General features: G+C 40.3%; 3 protein-coding genes across 6 annotated transcripts in view; all 3 read left to right on the plus strand.

Moving 5' to 3' along the window:
• tbc1d14 (TBC1 domain family, member 14) overlaps positions 1 to 2,795 on the plus strand; it is a 31,867-nt gene extending 29,072 nt beyond the window's left edge. For all 3 annotated transcript variants that reach the window (XM_029454774.1, XM_029454773.1, XM_029454775.1), the window contains one exon: positions 153 to 2,795. In XM_029454774.1, coding sequence (XP_029310634.1) covers positions 153 to 209 — 57 coding nt within the window. In that variant the 3' untranslated portion in view covers positions 210 to 2,795. The remainder of the gene's footprint in view (positions 1 to 152) is intronic.
• Positions 2,796 to 3,256: 461 nt separating this feature from the next.
• Positions 3,257 to 4,423, plus strand: LOC115023615 (C-C motif chemokine 4-like). The gene is made up of 3 exons (XM_029454776.1): positions 3,257 to 3,507; positions 3,599 to 3,713; positions 4,070 to 4,423. Exons 1-3 carry the CDS (start codon positions 3,438 to 3,440, stop codon positions 4,161 to 4,163), a joined length of 279 nt encoding a protein of 92 aa, XP_029310636.1. The 5' UTR covers positions 3,257 to 3,437; the 3' UTR covers positions 4,164 to 4,423.
• Positions 4,424 to 7,578: 3,155 nt separating this feature from the next.
• senp3b (SUMO specific peptidase 3b) lies at positions 7,579 to 19,183 on the plus strand. Of its 2 annotated transcripts, none has more exons than XM_029455231.1 (11): positions 7,579 to 7,934; positions 9,296 to 9,421; positions 9,687 to 10,475; positions 11,477 to 11,590; positions 11,782 to 11,893; positions 14,161 to 14,308; positions 14,636 to 14,761; positions 15,845 to 15,982; positions 16,300 to 16,383; positions 16,561 to 16,611; positions 17,629 to 19,183. In XM_029455231.1, exons 2-11 carry the CDS (start codon positions 9,334 to 9,336, stop codon positions 17,737 to 17,739), a joined length of 1,761 nt encoding a protein of 586 aa, XP_029311091.1. In that variant the 5' UTR covers positions 7,579 to 7,934; positions 9,296 to 9,333; the 3' UTR covers positions 17,740 to 19,183. The 2 variants fall into 2 exon arrangements, with proteins under 2 accessions (XP_029311091.1, XP_029311092.1); XM_029455232.1 differs by lacking the exon at positions 7,579 to 7,934 and adding an exon at positions 7,962 to 8,165.
• The last annotated feature ends 1,023 nt before the right edge of the window (positions 19,184 to 20,206 follow it).

Below are 20,206 nucleotides of genomic sequence, written 5' to 3' on the forward strand. Positions count from 1 at the left end.
AACGACATACAGCAAACGCCACAGGTCAGACTCAAACCAGTGGCCGCTGTGGCCAAGGACTAATCCTTTGTATATGGGACGCCTGTGCTACCGGTTGTGCTACCGGGACTCCCGCTCTCTCTAACCGCTTCTTACATTTTCCATCTCCTCAGGTCCTGCAGGCGCTACAGAAAGATCCGGAGCGAGGCAGCCCGGTGCTGAAGCGCTGAGCTGAGAGAGGAAAAGCATCACGCGTTACCGGACTCAACCAGTTCCCCTCCAGCCCTCAGTGAGAAACGGGACTCTCGGCCGGCCGGATGGACCTCAGAAAGACCTTTTTAACTCCAGCGGGACAGAACTGGTTGCTGTGATGAAACCTCTTCCCCAGCGCTGCGTCACCACTCTAACTGGAACCAGGACCTTGAAGGGGGTCCTTCAGTGATGAGGGAGGGGGTGTGAAAAGGAACACGAGGCCTTATTTATCTCCCACCACCCCTCCTCTGCTCAAAGACCCAGCAGCAGACAGGAAAGTGTAGCTGGCAGAGGTTGAAGAATGTATCACACACACACACACACACACACACACACACACACACACACACACACACACACTGGGCTGATTCAGAGGAAATTATAGATACCAGTTACTGCTCGAATCCTCCACTTAGATTTAAATTCTCTGCTGTCAACACTCTTTCTAGCTACAGTTCTACTTGTCTGTCCTTTTAAATGTGACTTTTTAACAAAAATGTGATTCCGCAATCTCTAAAAGAAAATGTCCTAAAATGACCTCCAGAGTCAGATCTGAGTCAGTGTTGAAATATTTTAAGTGGAACGTCAGTTAGTGTCTCGATCTCTTTGTTTCTGCACTTTTCTTTTCCTCAAAACTTTGATCATTCCTTCAGTTTGATTTTGTCCTCAGTGTGCTTTTCATTTGTGTGTTTTCCAGTTGGTACAGATTTGTTTCCTGAACCATTCCATGAAGTCAACCCTGGCTTGAGTTAAAATCCATGAAATGCACGTAACCTTCATGCTGAAGACAGATTTGGTGTCTCTGAGAGCACCAGGTTGTTACATTTGTTTTAACCCTCTGAAAAGACGTCATAAGCTGCCTGTAAAACGATTTTTACAGTATATTTATGTCAATGAAACTGGAGCAATTAATGAGGCGTGCTGCTGTTCGACACGTGACACTGACAACATGTGGTCAGTGTCAGACATGGACCTCGTCTGCCCTTAATGTTTGAGGTACTTTTCAGCTTGTTAGTGTTTTAAGTTCCTGATGTCTTGGTGTGGGTGTGATGTCTTTACATTTTATATTTTATTTAATATTTATCAAAAGGACATGAATGGGACTTGTTCCAGTCTAATGAAGGGTTTTTTGCTGAGCCTCTCCCCACCCAAGCACATGCTTTATTTGAACAATGAAAAGAGTAACACACAGTATACACACAGAAGTCAACATATGCAGCGCGTTGTTAAAAGCAAGTAATATAGTGCGCTCTAATCTTTGGGCCTTGACGCAGCAACTTGACAATCATCTGTCTGCATTTAAATAGGTGGTTGTGTGTTGTGTGTTTCATTCCAAAGTGTTGTTTGGGTTGCAAATTCTTATTTCCTGTTGTGCAGAACATACGTGGATGTCAGTGGTGACCTGGCCCTCAGGTACCGTGTCATCGCATGTGCTTTGTGGCCGCTGTTATTTGCGGTTGTCGCTATGTCAGGGCCCACGGTGCGTTCACACCGTGGTCAATGTGTCACTTTGTCCTCACCAGCAGCGGCCGGGGGCAGTAGTTACATCACTGTTGGTTGGCGCTTTATTACCAGCATTGTTTTGATGACTTACACTAGGCTACACAGTTGGTACACATTTCTTGATAATCGGCTATTAAAAAAAGAAAAAAATCTATCTTACTCTTGATCGCATACAGGATGTTAAATATCTTCTTTTTTTTGTGAGCTGCCCATTTTGTTCAGAAACGGCTGCTGGCATTTCTCTGTTAACTTCCTTTTGTGCCCTTTACTCTTTGTGATGTATTTAGCCTCCGTATCTCTCTGCCTAAATGCCTCTTGGACCACGGCTGAAGTATAACACGTGTCCTTGGTTTAAAAACAGGAAGCGCCTTTCATTTGTAAATCATCATCTTGTGCCGGCTCATGGCTGCGAACGGACGCACTGTCTGTGTTTTCAGCGTGTGCATCAGCTCTGCACCATGCAGCCCCCCACCACTCCCCCAGTGTGGTGACACACACCGCAGGACTGCAATAAAGCGTTTTGCACATTGATGTGAGCCTTTGAGTTGTGACTCGCTTCATCACTTTGTCATCACTCGCAGGTTTAAACGGGTCGTCGGTTTTTCATCCTTTCATTTCTTTTGTGCTTAAGTAGTGACAATGCAAGTTGACGTGTGTGTATGGCAGTGTGGCATTTGCATAATGAGATCAATTAGTAAGGTGTTACATTAAAGGCTGGCCTGGATATTAATTGACCCTCCAAGCTCTACCAACACTACCTGCTTCCTAACACACACATGAAATCACACCACTGTATGATCCACAATGGCCAGAAACAAAATTCAATCAAACTAAATTTGAATATAAAGTGTAATATGCTGTAATTTCTTGGGTTCTGTTTGTTTTGCATTGTCAGTTTTTTTGTTTTGTTTTTTTCTTCCCCTCAAGAGACCTGTTGTACTGTAGAGGACTAACAGACATACATGGAGACAGCTGAGGGTTACCATGCCACTTTATCTCACTTGAACTGTATATAAACAACTGTTTTATTAAAATAAAGAGCTGTACATATTCAACCAGGAGCAGTTCAGTGTCTCGTGACTGATTTGTAGCACACATTTTACCATTTTATTTGCCTTAAATGTATTTATTAAGTTGGTGCCTAGGGTTTCTTGTTTGTCGTTTGCTTTTTTAACTCTGCTATATAGTCAATGAGGTCGCTACCTCAATGTATTTCCGAGTCAAAATATAGGTTGAATGAACATTACCTAAAGCAGCTTTAAAGGAGCATAAAAATATAATTTGTGAATTTGATATTTATTTCCAGTATCAGTACTAGTGTATTCCATTAATTAACCTACTTATTAATTTAGCCAGTTAGTAGCATAAGTAAATGGAAAAACTACATTCAAAGAAATGCCCTCAAATGCAAAAGGATCACAAGTAACTCATTTCCGTGTCTTATTAGACTTTACTTTGAGCTTCATCGCTGAGCTAACCACAACTGCGTTTCCTGTATCTACCTTTAAGCTTTGAAAAAAGCAAGTGGAAGGTTTGTTGCAGGCAAACCACAACTGCCCTCCCTCCCTCTCACCGCTGTCACCTTTTTTTGATGTTGATAAACTCGACACCGCACCACCTTTTTTGTTTAGAAGCCCTTTACTACAGGTAAGGAGCAGTTGTGATATTAATCTCCATCACATCCAGAAGAATATCGAGTCATCATGAGGAGCAGTCACATCCTTCTGCTCTGCATCCTGGGACATGCACTGGTTACCTCAGTGTTCTGCAACAGTAAGAAAACTTTTACATGTTACTCTTCAGAACATATTCTGTGTTACTTCTCAACACACACTGATCATACATTACTTTTTTTTTTCTTCAGATGCTATTGGTCCGAACAACTGCTGCTTCAAACCCTACTACCCGAGACCTTTACACAAAAGATATGTCCAGTCATATTACATGACTGATTACCGATGCGCAAAGAATGCAGCCATGTAAGTTTACTTTATCCTCATATTTTTATAATACAATTACCTTAATTATAATATAATTATAATGAGTATTACTCAGCGTGACTATTACTTTGTAAATTAATTACAATTCATGGACATTTATCAAATAAATTAGGTGTAAAAACATCCTGCACACTACATACTCTAAATTAAAATGTGCTCATTATATATAGGCTACAGTAGGTTGCATACAATTTAGTTTTATTTTCATAATTAATTTCTAATAAATCTTAAATTTAGTCCCAATTTTCTACTTTTTTATTTGGTTTCTGTCGTGTTCTGTTACTTTTTGTCTCATTTGTCAAACCATTAATGACATTGACATTTATTTATTTCAGCCTGGTCACGAAAAAGTCTCGCAACATCTGTGTGGATCCGAATCTTACCTGGGTTGAGACCATGATGAAAAGTTTGGACGAAAGCACCTTTTAAACCAGCTGCCTGCTCTTCCTCCTTTAAAGTCACTGCGGCTTAAGTTTATTCAATCGTGCATGTTACAATGTTGTCATAACTTTGGTTTTAATGTGAAAATCTATTATCAGTAATTCAAGATTTAGTCTCCAAATAGTCATTTTGAGCCATATTAACCAACCTGTCTTGTGTTTCTGTCATTTATTATAGTTGCTTTGTAATACCCACAACATCATACAGCATAAACCTCATACAAATAAAGTCAATAGTGTGAAAGCTTTGCCGTGTCTCTTCTCAATTCCTTCTAAGCTAGTCAAAAGTGTTTGCTAAATGAAGTGATGTAAAAGTACTCAATGTAAAAAAATATATATATTTGTTGAAATACTCTTTACATCCCGACAGCAATCAATACATTAAATGCTCTGACCAACAAAACAAAAAAGCCATAAAAACCAGACAGCTGCTAGTTATAAGCAATATTAAAAAGATGCAATGATTAAACAATAGGGAGTCTGTGAGATAAAAGGGGATGAGACCATTTAGTGCCTTAAAAAACTAAGATAAGGACTTTAAAATGAATTGTAAAAGTAACAGGGAGCCAGTGAAGTAGTGTAAAACAGGAATTTTGTGATCCCTCATTTTATTTTTTTGTTAAAACCCTAGTTTTGCAATGGCTGCTTTTGGTAGGCCTGTATAAAGAGCGTTACAAGATGACTAGATATAGAAGCATGAACAAGCTTTTCTGCATCTTGCTGTCCGTAGAGGCCACACCTCTTCTATACTGCAGAAATGATATTTTAAAAAAAGCTGTTTTGGTCAACAAATTAAAATTAGCTTTAAAATTGAGGTCATAATCTAAAATGACACCAATATTTTTTTTACTTGTGGTCGTATCTGCGAGGTCAGATGTCCCAGTTTAGCAACAACAGGGTGCCTCTTATTGTTTGAGCCAACTAGGAGGATCTCAGTCTTATCCTCATGTAGCTTTAGGAAGTTCTTGCTCATCAACTCAATGATGGCTGACACACAGTCAGTTAGATAGGACAGAGTATTTGGTTCGTCTGGCCTCATGGACACATGTGTCGTCAGCATAGCTGTGGAAATTCTTGGATTATGGATCCAAGTGGCAGCATGTAGATCGAGAACACTTAAGGTCCTAGGATACTGCCTTGTACCACACCATGGTGATATAATACTAATGTTGTAAATGTTTACAGATTTTGTGTTACACAAAGATCTTCATTTGTATTTTACAGGGACTATCCTTCACCTTTTAAGCACCGGTTTTTCAAATAAAAAATATATTTTTGTTATTTCTGTCATATGTAATATTTTCCAAATTCCTGCATTTTAGCAAGAAAATAGCAAAGCATCTAATTGTACACACTGCCAGTTTGTGACAATAATCTACCCTATGTTGCTAGAGTGTGCAACATTACAAGTGATGGCTTTAGTTCAATGTCATTTTGATTATGCTGCCACCTTCTGGTAAAACAGTTCCCCCAAAGCTTCAGAATGTTTAAATTAAGTTGATCAGGGTTTTATCCAAACTACCTCCCTGTACATATTTAGACTTGCTAAATGTGTACTTGATCAAAACTTGCCAACCACCCACACTGGACTCCCGCCAGAACAGGTGTACAGAGGATGCCATCTCCACAGTGCTACTCTCTGCTCTCTCTCACCTGGACAACAGCTACGTGAGAATGTTCATCAACTTCAGTTCATCATTCAACAACATCATCCCATCCACACTGATCACTAAACTCTGTGATTTTGGCAACGACACCTCCTTCTGCAACTGGACTTCCTAACCAACCCAGTATGTTAGGCAAGACAACTACATCTCACCCTGAACACCGGCGTCCCACAGAGCAGTGTACTAAGTCCTCTCCTATACTTCCTCTTTGCGTACGACTGCACTCCCATACATGGTTCAAATACAATTATCATGTAAGAATACAACACATCGGTGGTTGGCCTCATCAACAACTGTGATGAGTTGGCCTACAGGGAGGAGGTCCAGCCTCAACACCAAGAAGACCAGAGAGCTCATTGTGGACTTTAGAATGGTTAGGGTAAGGGTTAGTAGTTACAGCGCATGCCATCTACCAACAATATCCCGAGTTTGATTCCTTGAGACCTTTGTTGCATGTCATACCCGTCTCTCTCTCTATCCCTAACGCTGTCCTGTGTCAAATAAAGGTGAAAATTCAAGAAGAAAAAAATGGGAAACAAAGTGAGCTGGACAAACGACATGAAATGGACGTAATATGGAAGTCCATCCGATGTTGAGTGTTTGCTGGGTATGGGATGGAACACAAATTATACAAAGAAATAATTAAATTGCAGGGCCAACTTTTCTTAACTAGTTGTCTTTAATTGATATTGGTGATAGGTTAGGACAGATTTTCTTGAATATAAGAAGCAAAACCAATGACAGCATTGTGCTCAGCCAATCCTCACACTGGAGAAGCTGGGACCAGTGATTGGCGTATGATTCTAACCCCTGCACTCGACCATAACACTAAGATCATTGGTGTAGGGGGGCTACCTTCCTCCTTTGTCCTCTCTTCTGGACCAATCAGCCATACATCCTGTAGTGCTTGACCACAAGCACAAGATCATCACCCAGTTGACTAAGATAAAGAGTATTGTCTCCTTTTGAGATGCCCTAAACATTAGCACACTGGAGGGTGAATCTGCTCAGCATTTTAGCAGCCAGCAAAGGGTAACACGGAAAGGGGTAACTATTACTATTGGTATTATTGTAAAATGTATCCTATTACAACATAATGAAGAGTCTTATAAATAAAAGCTCATTTAAAAATATCAAAGGTATTATTAAAATGTCAAGGGGCAGGATAAGGGCCTCTATAAAATAAATCTAAATCAAGTCGAAAATAATCAGACATTTCCAGGTTTTTCATTAATCCTGATTGTGTTATAGAGATGATGTCATTCAAAAAGGTTTTTTGAATCTACTGGGATATAGAGAGGTTTACAATATAATCTAAATTTAACAATGAGATAGTCGACAATTATCTAAAAACATTTATTACGATAAGATAAAGGTAAAGTGAACAAAACCTGCATCCCAAACTACCCAACACGTCGGTGTTCAGTAGCACAGTTTATATTTTGGTAAAACATAAAACTCTCATGAACTCATCACCAAATCCAAATATTACTTTATAACATATAGCAAACATAATTGTATGTATAATTATATTATAAACTTTACAGAAATCAAGGATCAAAATCGGATACAATCTAAGTGATCAAATAAATCCAAAGTAAGAAAGATTGTGTTTCACACCTTTATTTAACCCACCAAAAAATAATTGACTAAATTCGTTGCGTTAAGTGTTTTTTTGATGTTGGGGGTCAAAACCGAAAAGCTATCCTTAAAAAAAACATACTCTGTATGACGCCATTGCTGCGCGACGGACTTGTTGTAGACATGAGAGAGAAAAATCTGCAGTGATCCGGCTCAGCGCATCGCTCGTTCCTTTTCAATTGAAATAGATTCTTCCTGTCGAATTCACGTACATCTTTGACTGTACCCCACAGTTTCTGTAAAGTATTTGCGTTTTTCTTTGAACCGGAAGACCTAAAAAAAATCAAAGTTCGCAAGGAGGTGACATCTGGCTGCTCCACACCTGACTTCATTGAATGAGGTTTAACACCAATTAGCATTTGTTTTGGTTCGATACCCATACAAAATTAAACACGCCCTACATTCAGTCGGAAGCATCTGGACACACATTCATATAAATCTGCAAGCTAACGGTAAGCATACAATTGCAACACCTAGCTATGTAAGGAATACAGTAAGCCGGGCGTTTTATTTTGTTGTCGCTAACATTGCATCTGCCAACTAGCTAGCTAACGACAACATAGCTAACCAGCTAACATGTTAGCACGGATAGACAACGGAATATTGAAGAACTGTGGTTATTTCAGATGGTTATTAATGGTGGTGCAGTGGATTCGGGTATCAATAGTTACTCACAAAACAAGGTTTGCAATTAATACGATTTTTATTTAGGTTTTAAGTACTGTAACTATGACGGTGATGCTGCTAGCGCTAAACGCGGACAAGCTAGCTTGGGTAAGGACTAGTTCCTGCACCGGAAAGAATTGTTCCCACCATAGGGCAGCTCTTATCAAAGAATCTCTCCTGCACAGGACACATGCCGTATCAAATGATTTAACTTTTATATTTATAAAGGCTAATAAGCCCTGTTGCTCAGTTATGTTCTTACCCAGTCTAGCTAGCAAGCTAAATTACATATCCGCTCTCCGACCAGGTGCACATGGTAACTACAGTCCCGGTGTACAGAGCAGCTCTTCTGCTTGTGGAAGGACTGTTGCATTGATTCTGGATGAAAACTCTAGATTTTAATCAAGCTTGTGACTTGCTAAACGCTCGAACTATGTCTTTATTAGCTAGTAAGAACTAAAGGCTTTAATTCCCATTAATGCAACCCCATGTTTTTGTAGATTATCAATTGGGAGGTCATAGGTCAATATTACTGCGTGTTTTACATTTCGTGGTAAAGTGATGCAATGTCTCGCTAGTTGTGCCTTTTGCAGCACTGTCATTATAAGGCATGAGTGGTGCTTTGGTGAGATGTTTTGTGTACCAACTGGACTGTGTAGGTCAGTGGGTATAGCAAGATTATAACCTACCTGAAATCCAGCAGCAATTTGCACCTTAAAAGGGACTCTCACAGTTGTTATTCTGTCCACTTGTGACAATTTTCACATGCATATTGTCATTCAAATACATTTGAAAATTTAATTCACTACTGGATAACAGGTAAAATATTTAGGGTTCACACTTTCTCCTGAGATTTGCAGTGCAGTAGTTTACAAGATGGCAGCTGATTTTAAATTATTTAAGATTAGGGATGTGATAATATTTAATGGTCCCAAAATGTGGTGGTACTCATTGAGAAGAAATATGGCTCAACTAAATCTTATGAATTGCTGATTGCTGATTGACTATAGTGGAGTGAGAGTGGAGCATGGCGAAACAGCTGTGTTCAAAATTATGTTCTCTCACATTCCCAGGATAACTAACAAGCTGCATTTATACAGAAAGTAAAGTAAATACCCTCACTGTAAATTGTGTTTGTTGTTTGCAGGTGACGAGCTGGCGCAGGTTGTGGGTTGTCCGTGGATAATGCGAGACAGTGGCGGTAGCCTGGCCCAGAACCGCTGGCAGGGAGACCTGGGTCTGACTGCTGTGGGGCAGGACGACACAGGAGGGGGTAGGCATTTTACTTCTTGTTAATATGTTTACATTCTAGTTAGGGTTGGGCAATGATTAAATATGATAATTTATCGTCTTTTAGTTTCAAATTTACAATTACGTTGTGTAAATTAATAACAACAAGCACATACTAACTCATATAAAAAAAATCAGTTTTAAAGATACTTGAAGTTTGCATTTTCTTTACATTGCACTTCACATTTCCACTTCATTTGAATGTGAATAATAAATAAAGGTCATCACTTTTCATGTTTGTGTTTTAGGTGGGATTCCTGGAGACCACCTCATAGTCCCTGTGTCGGGCCACAGTGTACCCAGCCCCATGCACCTCAGACTGGGGCAGAAAGAGAAGGTGTGGACTGGCGAGTATGTAGAGGAGGAGGAGGAGGAAGAGGATGAGGATGGGATGGTTAGGATCAAGGCACTAGGTGATGAGGAAGAAAACAATCTGGATGGGGAGGACGAGATAGAGTTTGAGGGCAAGGCTTGGGATAACAACGAGGAGGAGGAGGAAGAAGAAGAAGAAGAAGAAGAGGAGGAGGAGGAGGAGGAGGAGGAGGAGGAAGAAGAGGATGAGGAGGAGGAGGAGGAGGCAGAAGATGAAGGAGACCAGGCAGAGTTGGAGTGGGAGATCCCAGACTTTCCCTCCCAGTCCACCCAGCTCCCTCATTCACAACAACACCAACATCATGGACCACAACAGAAGGCAGAAGAAGGCGGTGATGTCACTGTAGAGGATTCTGTCTCCCAGGCTGAAGCGGGGGACTTGTTCAGGTCCCACCTCAGCAGGTACAGTGCTCTGAAGAGGCTCAAGCTCAGGCGCTGGCAGCGTATGCGATCCCATCAAGGCCTTGGATTTCGGCTCACCAAGCACTGGAAGAGCTGGCGCCAGCGGGCACAGTGGGTATGCTCCCAAGGATACCGGTACAGCCGGAGAGGGCAAAGGCACAATCTGTACGGCAAGCAGAGGAGGATAAAAAAGTATCAGCAATCTCCATACTCCGATGGAGAGGATGACAGCAATGATGAGAGGTTCACAGACTCTGCGAGAGGTACTGACATACACAATTTACTTCTAAAAAAAAAAGGCTTGCTAAAATATATTTGACAGAATGGTACAGTTCCATGGAATGATCAAAACTCACTACAAGGTTTCCACAAGAAGAGCGGTTAGGCTCAGCAGAAACATGTTTTGTTTTGGCGGGGGGGGTGCTGAACAAAACCTAGAGGTGCGGCTTGTCACTAAAATGAGAATAGATGGTTCGCCGCTAACCCACTTCCCTTTTAATTAGCAGGGGACAAGTAAGACACAGGAAGTTTGCTTGGGTCTTGAGGAGTTGAGACATTTCTTCACCGACAAATAGCCCAAACTGTACACTCTGCACTGCTAAGTTCACAGCTATAATGTTACTGCTAAACTCACCGTCACTCACACACACACTCTTTGACACCGCATACTCACAAAAGTTCGCTTTTATAACACATTTTAGTTTAGTCTTAACAAAAATTCCTTACACCCCACTGCAAGTCAACTAACATTAAACTGGTGCAAACCCAGCAACAATGTCTGTCTCAACACTTTCTGAATTCCCTACCTTGTTTGTGTCTCTCAGCTCCAAGCCCATTAGTTTCTACTGAATAATCTTTAAAAACAACTCACAAAGATACATTTTCAGTTTTAAAACAGATTGACGGTGTAGTTTTTATCACACGTTACTCCAAACAAGAGGAAATATTGCAAAAACATGGAAGAAATTGAGGTTGTAAAGGTTTATTCTTTTTACTTGCTATCATTAAATGTTGCGCTTCAGTAACATTTTGTGTCAGCTACACTGCTAAACCTTTGTCCCCAACTTCTTTTTATTGAGATTTCACACAGTTAAAACTGGGCTGTCAATGTAATGAGTTACACCACAGCAGAGTTAAACCATTACAAAACATTTGACCTTCACCAGTTTTTTGGGGAATTAAGTGAAAAATTTTGACGTCTAAGAATCTTCATAAAGAACAAAAATGTGTTTCAATGTGTAATTTCTTTCCTTTTCTCTGTCAGATAAACAGATAAATGGCTGCTCTCCAGACAAGCAAGAGGACAGAGGGAGGCGGGAAGTGGAAGTCAAACCAGTGGAGCTGGCCCTTACTGAGGAACACATGAGTTGTGTGACAGGTATGCATCCGAGACTTAGCTAATGTTCGCTGTCGGTCCGATACGTTTTAAACAGCTTTTGGACAAAACAGGATTCAAGAAAGTGATATGATAATGGTCTGTCATCTTGAATGGACACCATAGTATGCTTGCCTGGCTTGCTGTGAAGATGATGGTTTGATTATAACTTCTTTTGGCTTTCGTCTGTCAAGGTATTCTTGAAGAGTCTCTACAGCAGTATGGCAGTTTGATCCCCATCCATGTGGATGACATCGTAGAGAAGCTTCAGGACATCTTCGGCCAGAGCTTCTCACAGCCACACAGGTCAGACACAGCAACAAAACATCCTGTCTAATGGGCCGTACACAAGCAGTGTTTTTAGTGTGCTCAAATCCATTGTAGTCAATGTAGACGCGTGGAAGGCGTGCTCAAACACTAGAGCGAAGCAGTGCGCTCCGCATGTCAGGTGGCGAGGAACAACCTTTCTCAGCCAGCAGATGTCTTTCCTTTGTTATGTAGATGTCAGTCTTCGGTAAATATGGAGGAGAAGTTGATCATTTTAGTACATTCCAGTGTTTCATGTCCCGCGATCATTAAATCCTCTGGAAAGGTGTTGCGAGTGCTTGTGTCCAGAGCAGAGACAGAAACAGCGTTTTCTAGGGAAAACACTGCTGTCCCACGGGCAATATTTTATACACACTTAAAAAACAACACATGGAAGAAGATCAGATGGTACAGTTAGCTGGTTATGGTCGCTTAGTAACGTCAGGCGCAACCTGCCTCTGCACCCAGCCTGGCGTCTTCCCGGGGGTAGCAGACGCTGCATGTGTACGGCCAAAGTCCGAAGGAGATGAGCAAAGCATCATCAGCCCGACCAGTAGCTTGAAATGAAAAAGTAATCGTCACACCTTCACATGACTTTGCACTACTATTTTTGCCGACTTGGGCTTCCTAATAATTTCATTTAATTTAAATGTTCTGTTTTACTAAACAAACGGGAAAACTGAAGTAATGTTTGAGGGGAAACAGAAATTAGGCAACATTAGGGATTCATGAGTTGGTCTGACCTACCTACCATCTACTCAGAAGTCTGCTGTTGCTCAATTGATAGTGGGCACAACATAAACAAATTCAGCAGATGTAAAGAAGTGTCTAACTCTCCTATAACGTATTCAAAACTGAAAGAAATCGGAGTTTACCGTGTTTTTGCAAATATTTAAGGATAAAAAAAAGAAATCCCCTCATTTGCAAATTTCTTTATTTTGAATAACCCTCTTTATTTGCTTTCCAATGATGAGAAAATCATAATGTTATGTTTTATTTTTGAAGAAGATATCAGTTTATTTTGGGGGAAAAAGTGTTCAAATGGAAAGGGATGAGGTCAGAAAGTGACCCGCACGGAGCTGCGACAGCACCGGGAGTTTGGTGGTCCGTGAGGGTTTTTTTATTGGTTAAGTCGTCGTTGGTCTGAAAAGGTTTGAGAAACACTGGTGTAATGGTTCATTTAGAGCTTTAATTTAAGTAGTATTATTTTGTTACCCTCAAAGGCTCAGCTCGCTGAAATGACCCCAAAAAATGAAAAAACAACTAAAAGATATCCACTGCTGATGTTTGAGCTTCCACGTCAGTAAAGAGAGCGTGAACCTGTGATGCTCAAAGTGTCCAGAAATGACAAACCACTGAGGTCTTGAAAGGGAAAAAGACTTTTAAAGAGGAAAAATAGGCCTGAAAAGCTATGAACTATAGAATTATATTTTCATCATTAACCATCCACTTAAGTGTCTGCTGTCGGTGTCTTGATGGTATTTTGGATGATGGCATATTTTTCACTTTTAAATTAGATTTGCTTAACGGCAATATATCTTTCCTGTTACAACGTCTGATTAAACTTATTCTCCGTCTGGGGAGTGCCATTTTCACTATTTGAATTAAACATTTTGTTTTTGCCTTTTGATCTGATAAAGTATTTTGTTCAAAGTGAGATATTCTGCCAATTTTTAAAATGTTGCCAAACTATTTTGTATGGACACTGATTGTCCCTAGATGATGATTTCTAACCATTTTCACGATTTCTCTATTGCCACCCTGAGGAAATAATTTCCATTTGTCCATTTTGGTTCTTGACGAGAGAAGAAGCCGTTGGGTCGCTGTAAATAAATAATAAAGTATGAATGAGCCAAGGATGCGTTGTACAAGAGAATCTTCCAATTGTCTTTATAATTCCTTTTAAAAAGAAACACAGAAAACCGCCACTATCATTACACATCAGTCTCCCTACCTTTTCAATCATGCCATATGCTTAAAGGTTTATTATCCAGAAAAAATGTTTGACATAATGCATGAGAGCAAAAAAGGAATTAAACAAGAGTTACAACTTAACGCCTGGACACTTGGCTCCATCAGATTGTAGGTTAGCCGAATTCTACATTAGACTTAATCATTTATGACATTCATTAGGGGATCTGGAGGTATTTTATTAACTCTGAAGTGACGCTACGTAAGTAAATGAATTAAGTAAATAACTCACTAATGCATCCGTGTGTGTGTGTGTGTGTGTGTGTGTGTGTGTGTGTGTGATTTGTGTCCTTCAGGAAAGCAGTGGTCCAACATCTAATACAATCCTTCCAGCGGTCGTCGGGATCAGCCCTGGCTAAAACATTCAGAGTCAATTACAAACGCCACGTTCTGACCATGGATGACCTGGGCACTCTGTATGGACAGAACTGGCTCAACGACCAGGTAGAACAATACACGCTTTTAACACTGGCCTTAATACAATAGACCTTTTTTTAAAAATGACATTTTGACTTGTTATAGCAGGAAAAGAAAGGCTTATAAGGATCATACAGCACCATTTTGCATTGTTAAATAATACTAAGGATGTGTGTAGAATGACTGTACTGCCACCTGATTGTCAGGACTGTTAATGGCAGAGATGTTCTTTTTAATCCTATAAATGGGTCGAATGCCACCTTTTGTAGTCACTGATCAGAAAGGTTTCTGTGTCCTTTTTCCAGATGTTTCTTACATATGGAATCTTCCTTTTGTTGTTTCTGTTTTATTCAGATTATGAACATGTATGGTGACCTGGTCATGGACTCTGTGCCACAGAAAGTTCACTTTTTCAACAGCTTCTTTTATGATAAGCTAAGGACAAAAGGCTATGATGGAGTCAAACGGTGGACGAAAAATGTAAGTGTCAGAACCTTCCTACTCTTTGAACTGTTTCAGTTAAGTTGGGAGGATTTTCTTCAAGTTAATTCATATAACACACAACACGGATGATCCAAAGTGTTTTACAGCACACAAAGAGGAAAACAAACACAGAAGTACAGATGATCGATCTGGTGTTTGGAGAGGCTGCATTCATTTTACCAGCTGATTGATATATTTGTCAAACTTCAATCCTCAATCAAAAATGACTCCCAAGATTGTTTTGCACGTGGTTAAGTAGATGAGAGCAATGTTCCTCTGTGCTCACATGAGATGGTGCAGCCTCGATACTGGTAGTGAGGGGAGCATGCGGGAGAAGAGAAGAGCAGGGCGGACCGGAGGAGTGTGTGGCAAATCGAGGTAAAAAATGATTGCCCTGGCATCGGATCAAATCACAATGTCAGAATTTAATGAACGGAATACTTTAAAGACAGAATTATGGTGTCTTGGTGTCTTGGTGTCTTGGTGTTAGCTGCTCTGCCTGTAAATCACAATCTGACAGAGTAAACTTGGCAGTCCATGCCTCATGAGTGGTAGGGGGTCAGGGGTTTTCCTGGCTCAGAATGGGCCTTTTTGTGGGTTGACTGCGCACGACAGTAAGCATGATCAGGGGTGGGTATCGTTAGGATTTTATCGATACTACTCCTCTTATCAATACTACAATTCTCCTGCGTAACCGGTCAAAAATATTTTCATTGGTTAACCGTTGACATCTCTAGCCCGAACTTAAACATTCAAAGTGCGGATACATTTCATTGAAGTCAACTAAACGATTGCCAAATGAAATATTTTCACGAGGGTAGACATGACAAAGGAGAGGAGAACAAGGCCACTGCTTAAATATTCCATTTTAAAGTAAGAACTTTTGAAGACTTTAAAAAGGACGAGTGCTCTTCCTCACTCATCAGATTCTGTGACCTGTAGCAGTGCAACAACCGTTTTTCCTTCAGGTAACATACTTTCAAAGGGCAGGAATGTCCTAAAGTAGGGCATAACAAAATTGTATTTACATCGGTTATCTCTCCTTTCTTCTTGCTCCTCTCCATACTTTCCTTGCATCAGGTTGACATCTTTCAGAAGGATCTGTTGTTGATCCCCATCCACCTGGAGGTCCACTGGTCACTGGTCAGTGTCGACATTCCTCGTCGAGCCATCACTTACTTTGACTCTCAGCGGACTCTCAACAGACGTTGCCCAAAGGTAGGACTGGACGGCAACAACAAGCCCTTACATCAGTAGATACATTTAGAAAAGAATAGACCCTCAGTCAATGCACGTTTTACTGAAGAGATTTAACATCTCATAATTAGGATTATTCTAAACGGTTAATTTCTAATCCCTGTGGGCTCTCTTGTTATGAAATTAAATCATTAGTGTCTATTTTGTGTCACTATTTTATTTTTATATAGAAAGAGAGAGAAATCTATTTCATATATACAAATGCCTGCGAGTAGAATTGCTTTGCTATATCTCTCAAGTCTTTTCATAGAAACTTTTGTTGTCGTTCTTGTTTCCAGCACATTTTTAAGTATCTGCAAGCGGAGGCTATCAAAAAAGAACAACAGGACTTTTTGACGGGATGGAAAGGCTTTTTCAAAATGGTGAGATGCTCAGTTTTTTCTACTTTGTGAAATGAGTCACCTGAACTCTGTCAAAGCCCTCACTGTGGTGAGCATGGGTTGTTGCCACTGCGAACCAGTCATACATTACTCTGGCTTTGTTACGCATTTCAACTATTGTACTGTGTTTTGCTAATGTGTTGGGGATGTCTGTTGCAGAACGTGGGTCGTCAAAACAACGACAGTGACTGCGGGGCTTTTGTGCTACAGGTGAGTTTCTCATGTTCATGTGCAGATAAATGTGGAATCTTTTTGAGACTATGATGGGTGGACCTCGGACCCCCATAGAGCAGGGCGGTCCCAACTTTTTTTGAATGGGGCTACATTAGATGATGAGCAAAAACCATATGGGTTATAAAAATAAAATAAAAATCACATACAATTGTAGGCTAATCCTAAAGATTTTTATTTTCAGTGCCATAATATTAATCCTTTATAATTATGAAATATCAACATGCAACGGCTGCTGGGAGGCTAAGCTAGCTTTGAGCCGTTTCATTTTCTCCATCCGTTCACTGCCGGACAACATCTGGTTTGAACGATGCTCAGTCTCGTAACGTCTCTTCACATCAAACTCTTTCATAACAGTGACGGTCTCTTGGCAAATGAGACAAACGCAACTGTTTCAGCTTTCAGTTTAAAGGTATTCCACTTTCCAGCGCTGCGGCCCTCTCTGTCGACTCTGCGCTTCTTTGCCATGGCCATGCTACCTGGCTGGAAATGGTAAACAAAATTCAGAGCTGAAATCTATGAAGAACCATTTAATCATAAACTTATTGGTTGTATAGGTATCCAAATCTAATCCACTGCCCTAACCCACCGTACACACTCAGACATTTAAGATGCCCAATGTCTGCGTAGATTATTTATTTACTTATACGCCGTGTTTCCTTGTATACAACGTTTAGAGTGGATTGCAAATAAAGAGTTTCATTGTTCAGGCACATTTGTTTTTAACTGTGCATATGATATGATATGAATGGTGATGACACTGTAAAAGGTCACACCCACAAAGCATGGTAAAGGAGACGGGGTCCGCGTTTCAAGACGGGTCAGGTGGGTTTCCGACATCGCGGCAGACGGTCTGGGTAATTAATGGAAAACACTGAGTAACTTTATGAGCCAACAAGCTTGTTGAGCATCTACTTGTGTTGTTGTTACGCCGTTGTTCCTGCGGCCCAATAACTTTGCTGTGTTTCTGCTCATTTCCCCTTTACCATCCTACAGTACTGCAAGTGTCTGGCACTAGGGCAGCCATTCAGCTTCGGCCAACTGGATATGCCCCGGCTGAGGAGGCAAATGTACAAAGAACTCTGTCACTGCAAGCTCACCCTGTGACCCGCCATCCCCCAGCCCAGCCCGCCATCTCCACCTGCTCCCACCCTTAACCCTAACAAGATGGAGGGACAATGATACGACAAGACGAGGGCAAGGGGAGCAAACGATGGACTGGAAAGAGAGAAACTTTTCAAAAACTTTTTCTCTGTCAACTTCCAGAGAAATTACTTCTTCTATTGTAGGTGATGTCATTGTTTCACTTTTTGTCTCTCTTTGCTTCCCTCTCTCCCACCCTTTGAAAACTCTGATTTAATTTCCACGTCATGGTTATTCCTTTGTGGTTGACAGAGGCCAAGACTAGCTTCCGTTTTGGGAATGTGCTAATCTTCCATCCCATCGTAGTCCACCGTTGATTTCCGGTCTGAATGGGAGCATGAAGAAGATATCTAAAGAACACAGTCCAGATTAATGGTTGGTCCGCAGTTAGTCCAACCTGACTACTACTTTCACTTTAGATTCAGAGTGCAGAGGGGGGAGGGCAGAATGATTTGAACCAGTCTGTGTAAGCTTGTGGTTGTAGTACTAGTGGGTGTACATGACTTCCATCCATCCAGTCCATACAGTATGTTGTGTTCCAAGTGTGGAAATCTCAGCAAAAAACATCGACACCCAACATAAGATACACTTGCTACAGCCAATGTTATGTTGGCCATTCTATCCATCTAGTCGGCGCATAATGTTTGCCACTGTAGTGCGACGTGACATTATAATATTTGTTTTAACAATTTCCTACAAGATGTTTAGATTATTTCAAAGTGACAATGGAACCTGCTAGTTGATGCTGCCATAATGACGTCAGAAAACACACTTCCAGCGTGTGAAGCCATTTTAGTGCTTTTTATTTTTTTTTTGAGAAATCTTAATTTACATCCACGGAACACGCCACATGTTGACCCCTGCGTCGGAAACTTGCTCTGCCTCCATCACTCCTCCCCAAATATTACATCTTCGTGTGGGAGACTGGATCTGCATCATCACCCAAACAAGCCACAATGACATATTGGCCCAAAGAAGGGGTATCTTTACATTGCATTTATCTTTTTCTGTGTTTTATCTCGTCAGTAAATGTGTTGATATGCTTATTGCTTTAAACAAATGGTGTTAAAAGGAGGACTACTAATAATGTGTTATTTTCGGAGTAAGTACAAAAGAGATCCTCCGGTTAGTATTTCTTTGAAAGTTTAAGAGCCATTTTGGTAAGGACCACGACAGCTACACAACAGATCCAGTATGTTCACAATGGAGTTACAGCACCCTCCTCTTCTTTTTTATAACGAAAGACAAATTTGTTGATAGCGGTGTTTGTTTGTTTTTTTCTTTTCTTTTTTCCAAACAGGAGTTGATGCAACAGAGTTGACCGTTTTATATATCTTCTACAATGCATTATGGTTGCTAAAAATAAAAATATGCGGCAAACAAGGGATTGTGCATTTTATTAATGCTACTTGATGGGCATCGGAATCTGGTTTATTGCAAAGTAGGTTTCCACCACAAGGAATTTGCTTTGATGCATAACATAAACGTTACAGAAATTGAATTGCAAAAATAATAGCTAGTATTGCAAAAATCTAGTAACATAATTATAGAATATATTATATAATGAATGGACTCTTCAGTTCAGTACTGTAATATACCAGGACTATACAGTATGTACACAGACGGGTAAAAACGACAAACGCTGTTGCAACCATACACTTTACTTGTATGGGAGGCTTCACTAAGAGAAAGAAAGAACTTATCCCACTCGCATTGTTTCACGTATTCACACCTGAAGCTGCCCAGTACAGCCACATTCTGCTTCACTGGAGCCATTCTTATTCTTATTCTTAAATATATTGGTGAGGAACATGATCTATAGTCTGGAAAAAGTATGTTTATTACTGCCATTTTGTCACTGGGTGAACAAAAAACAGTTCAAATCAGTTGAAGCAAATGCTGTTTCTGCTAATAAAGAAGAGCCTGCAACAGCGGATAACCTAACTGATAAAGGCTTGAACTACAAAAATGAATGCATGATGAGGTCTATCTACTGTGGGCTATTAAACAGTATGTTTTTCTTCTAATAAAAAGCGACAAGCATAGATTTATTTATTAACAGTTCATATTTATTTTTGCCTCATGTTATCTATAGCCATGGCAATAAATAAGACTAAATGTTATCTACACTAAAGCAGTCACTGTCAGGATTTTAAGCAAGGTCAGTGCTTCAGCTCCCATTGAGGACAGTCTTGGCATCAATATTTATTCTGGGAATTTGGGGGTGGTTTACTTTTTATCTGGTAGTTTCTGATGTAACTCGTTATTTGCCATATTTAGACAGAAATTCTGTCTCTGGCCATGAGTACAATTAATATACAACAACAATTGTCATTCATTGGGCTGTCAATTCCAATTTGGAACAACTATTTTGGGGTATGTTCCATAAAATACTTCCCTCATACAGTATGAGTCAAAATCCAAGTTTTTC

This window comes from Cottoperca gobio, chromosome 18 (genome assembly GCF_900634415.1).
Source record: "Cottoperca gobio chromosome 18, fCotGob3.1, whole genome shotgun sequence".
In the NCBI taxonomy this organism is placed as follows: domain Eukaryota; kingdom Metazoa; phylum Chordata; class Actinopteri; order Perciformes; family Bovichtidae; genus Cottoperca; species Cottoperca gobio.

What these genes read in the sequence shown, in the direction of transcription:
- senp3b (XM_029455231.1), top strand. Translation starts at nt 9,334, where the DNA reads ATGCGAGACAGTGGCGGTAGCCTGGCCCAGAACCGCTGGCAGGGAGAC. An exon ending in AGCTTCTCACAGCCACACAG is followed by an intron (nt 11,894 to 14,160) that starts GTCAGACACAGC and finishes TGTGTCCTTCAG; the next exon opens with GAAAGCAGTGGTCCAACATC. An exon ending in AGAACTGGCTCAACGACCAG is followed by an intron (nt 14,309 to 14,635) that starts GTAGAACAATAC and finishes TGTTTTATTCAG; the next exon opens with ATTATGAACATGTATGGTGA.
- LOC115023615 (XM_029454776.1), top strand. Translation starts at nt 3,438, where the DNA reads ATGAGGAGCAGTCACATCCTTCTGCTCTGCATCCTGGGACATGCACTG. An exon ending in TACCTCAGTGTTCTGCAACA is followed by an intron (nt 3,508 to 3,598) that starts GTAAGAAAACTT and finishes TTTTTTCTTCAG; the next exon opens with ATGCTATTGGTCCGAACAAC. An exon ending in TGCGCAAAGAATGCAGCCAT is followed by an intron (nt 3,714 to 4,069) that starts GTAAGTTTACTT and finishes TATTTATTTCAG; the next exon opens with CCTGGTCACGAAAAAGTCTC.